A 3,534-nucleotide genomic window follows, 5' to 3' on the forward strand; every position below is an offset into this window, starting at 1 on the left:
AGAAAATCTTGTGTTAAGTCCAAGAATAAGGCTATCCAATAAAGTATAGAATATCCAATTCTTGATTGCCTCCTTTGTCGTTTCCGAAAAACACCTGTTTCTTGTGAGTCGTCCACAAATGATGAGATTTTCGCTTTCTAGGTGGCGGAACACTAAAGTCAATTTCCGTGCACTTTTCTTCTGCATTACTGAAGATATCATCAAACACAGATTCAGCACTTCGAAGAACTCGTAAGGGAAGCGACAAGCTATTAACCTCATCTATGGTCTCACACAAATCAATGATTGAGGACTGTAATACCTTGCTTGTTCGTACAATAAGCTGCAAGATTGGATGCATTATTTCCATACTCACTATAAAGTTAAAAGTCTTCATTTGAAGCAAAAGACCATTTCCCTTAGCTCATACTTTGCAATCACTTGTGTTTTCAATTATTTCTTCAATTGCTTTAACTAAGAAGCTGTACTGTTCCCATGCTACAGCAACAGCTTCTGCACGAGAAGTCCATCTGATATCAGAAAGTGACTTTAGTATTTTCAGTTTCAAATCAGTCTCCCTAATTACTTTTTCAAACGTTGCATGTCTAATTGGACTACCCTCAATGAACGTATAAATCATCTGAATGATTCCAAAGAAATCGAAAATCTTGCATTTTCTGTGTGAAGTACATGCACTAACAAGAACTAAATTAAGGCAGTGTGCACAGCAGTGGATGTATACAATGTTTTTATTCTTGTCCTTACATCGTCTCTGTACACCATTAAATTCTCCTGCCATTGCAGAAGCCTCATAAAAACACACTGCTACTGTGTTTCCCCATTTGACCCCCATATCACAACAAATTCTTTCTATTTCTTTGAAAATAGATTCAGCATCTATTTTGGTAAGACGTACAAGTCTAATGAACCGCACCATTGGAACTTGTTTTCTCCTAGGAATATATCGTAAGACAAGCGCTAGTTGCATATGTTGGCCAACATCTGACGTTTCGTCTACCATTATAGACATATTCTCCGACTATTTATTCTCTCATCTGTCTTAAAAGAATACTACTTAGTGCTTGCAATATATCATTTTGAATCTCATGACTCAGGTAGTTGTAATTTTTAGGTGCAGTCTCAGTATAAGATTGAAAAAAAAAAAAAAAACGGATCGTACTTCTTAAGCAGATCGATCATTTCTAAAAATAAACCCTTTTCATCACTTTTTTCACTTTCATCATGACCACGAACAGGCTTCCCTCCTTTCCCCCGCACATGAATTATGTCGATCAATCTTGCAACATACATATGGTTTTTCAGTCTTTCTTTTTCTTTTTCCTTTAATTTCGCTTCTTTTGAATCCTGTAATTGTACGTCAATTGGTATACCTTTGGTGAACTTATTCCAACAATCCATGCTGGACCACTGGCAATGTGATTTTTCATCAACGCTAAGCCTGTCAGTGGCTTTGCGTCATTCTGAATATCCTGTCTTTATGAAACAATCGTCTATTGTGCCACAATGCATGCTATCATTCTTTGCTAAACACCGGCACGCAAAACAAAATGCAGCATCCTTTTGAACACTGTACTCTAGCCACTTATAGTCATCAAACCACCTCGAGTGAAATGATCTGCTAGCAGTTTGTTTACCTAGGTCTTTTTGAAGGAAAATTGTGGTTTCGAGGTTGAAATGGTCCTCTGTGTATCCATGCTGAAGAATTGAATCATATGGATTGCTTGTGGAAATGTGCATTTCATGCTCCGACTCTGTGGAAGAAAGGAAGATACACGTTGTAGTACAGCCAAAATCAAAACTTATACATAGTAAGTTTAATAATAATAATAATAATAATAATAATAATAATAATAATAATAATAATAATAATAATAATAATAATAATAATAATAAAAACTAAAAAGAAATAAAAGCAATATCATGTGTGCTAAATGGTTTTTGGATACTTTCGACATGGATTGTTGAGTGTATGATCTAAGTTGGCATAGCGTTTTGTAAAAAAAAAAAAAAAAAAAAAAAAAAAAAAAAAAAAAAAAAAAAAAAAAAAAAAAAAAAAAAAAGCGATTTATCAGATTGAGATTTTGTGTTTTTGGAAGGCCACACAGGCAGACAGAGTAAATATGTAAAGGAGTTTTTGATAAACCAAACTAAAAATATCAAGGTAAATGAGAAAGGAGATATGGGAACGAAGTTACATTGAAAAAGAGACAAAAAATACCGAAAAATTAATAGCAAATTCAGAGGGAAACCAACAAAACCAGGAAGAAGTACTATAGACATGAATGTAAAGATTATTAGGCAAACAGGCATTTATAATTCAAAAATTAAGCAGTAATATATACACTAAAATCTATCTCGAAATAATAAACATAAATTTCAATGACATAAAAAAATCTCGATTTAAGTTTTGTGTAGTATCCAAACAATCTAGAAACATACCAAACTGTTTGTGTAAAAAGAGAAGTATAAAATATTTCCATGTATATCTAATAAATAAATTATTTACATTTTATCACTTTACACAATGCTCCTAAGTTCTACAAAACTCGACTCGTAAAAGTCCGTACAAAGAAAATACTGTAATGTCTTTTGGTTTCGGTAGCGTCAATAGTACATGGGTTTTAGTTCCCTCACCTCGTTTTATTACAGAACTATAAATGTTTACACAAACAATTTTACAGTGTTTTACTAAAGAGCGAAATATATAAGATCTTTTAATGTTCCTTAATAAGGTGCTCGAGACTCTCCTGCCCATAGCAGCTAAAGAAGAAATACCCTATGTAGGATGTTCGGGCCCACAGCAGATTAGACAAGGACTCAGTTTGGCGACTGAGAAGGTAGGAGTTTTCTCCTGCACATAATAGCTGGAGGAGAAGAAGTGAGGTTCGATTCCCAGTGGTGGCACTCGGTCGAAAAAGTGTAAAACGCTTTTTCAGATCAGCTACCCTGAATGAGGTTTTCCTTGGCTTTCCTTATTCACACCAGGCAAATGCTGGGATGGTACCTAACTTATAGGTCCCAGGCCGCTTCCTTCCTTCCCTTTCCCCGGATAGTGCGCTCGTCAAGGGACGTCATCCTTCATATACGTGACGGGCTAAATGGCCTTAGATGCCGAGAGCCCAGAAATCTAAATCCTAAATCCGCCGACTGATATAGAGTGGTGTTGATCAGCGTCTTTCATATTGGTGGTTCAGGTAGATAGATGGCGCTGGTGCTTCTCTTCGAGTCACATGTTGATGCCATAGTAAAGAGGCCTCTCTGCTTTTGTTGTTGTTTATGTCATGCATATGGAGTTAGTAACCACTTGGAGGGAACATTGCAATACTGATCATATTAGAACGAGTAAATAAATTACTACGTACATTTACATTTAGTATAGTTTAGTAGTCTGCTACAAGGAATTATTAATTGCTATTACATATAAAAATATTTTATTTTATCAAGTTGCCAATTGATAATTATGTCTGTGATTGTAAAACACATTGAAAAAAAAAAGATCTAAAACAATCTTTCTATTTTCACGGATCTAAGGAG

General features: G+C 35.0%; 1 protein-coding gene across 1 annotated transcript; it reads right to left on the bottom strand.

Annotated features, from left to right (window-relative positions):
• Positions 1–403: 403 nt before the first annotated feature.
• LOC145667599 (protein FAM200C-like) lies at positions 404–1,000 on the bottom strand. Its single transcript, XM_081735064.1, has one exon. It carries the CDS (start codon positions 998–1,000, stop codon positions 404–406), a length of 597 nt encoding a protein of 198 aa, XP_081591190.1.
• Between the last annotated feature and the right edge of the window lie 2,534 nt (positions 1,001–3,534).

This window comes from Thermobia domestica, chromosome 13 (assembly GCF_964235325.1).
Source record: "Thermobia domestica chromosome 13, izTheDome1.hap1.1, whole genome shotgun sequence".
Lineage (NCBI taxonomy): Eukaryota > Metazoa > Arthropoda > Insecta > Zygentoma > Lepismatidae > Thermobia > Thermobia domestica.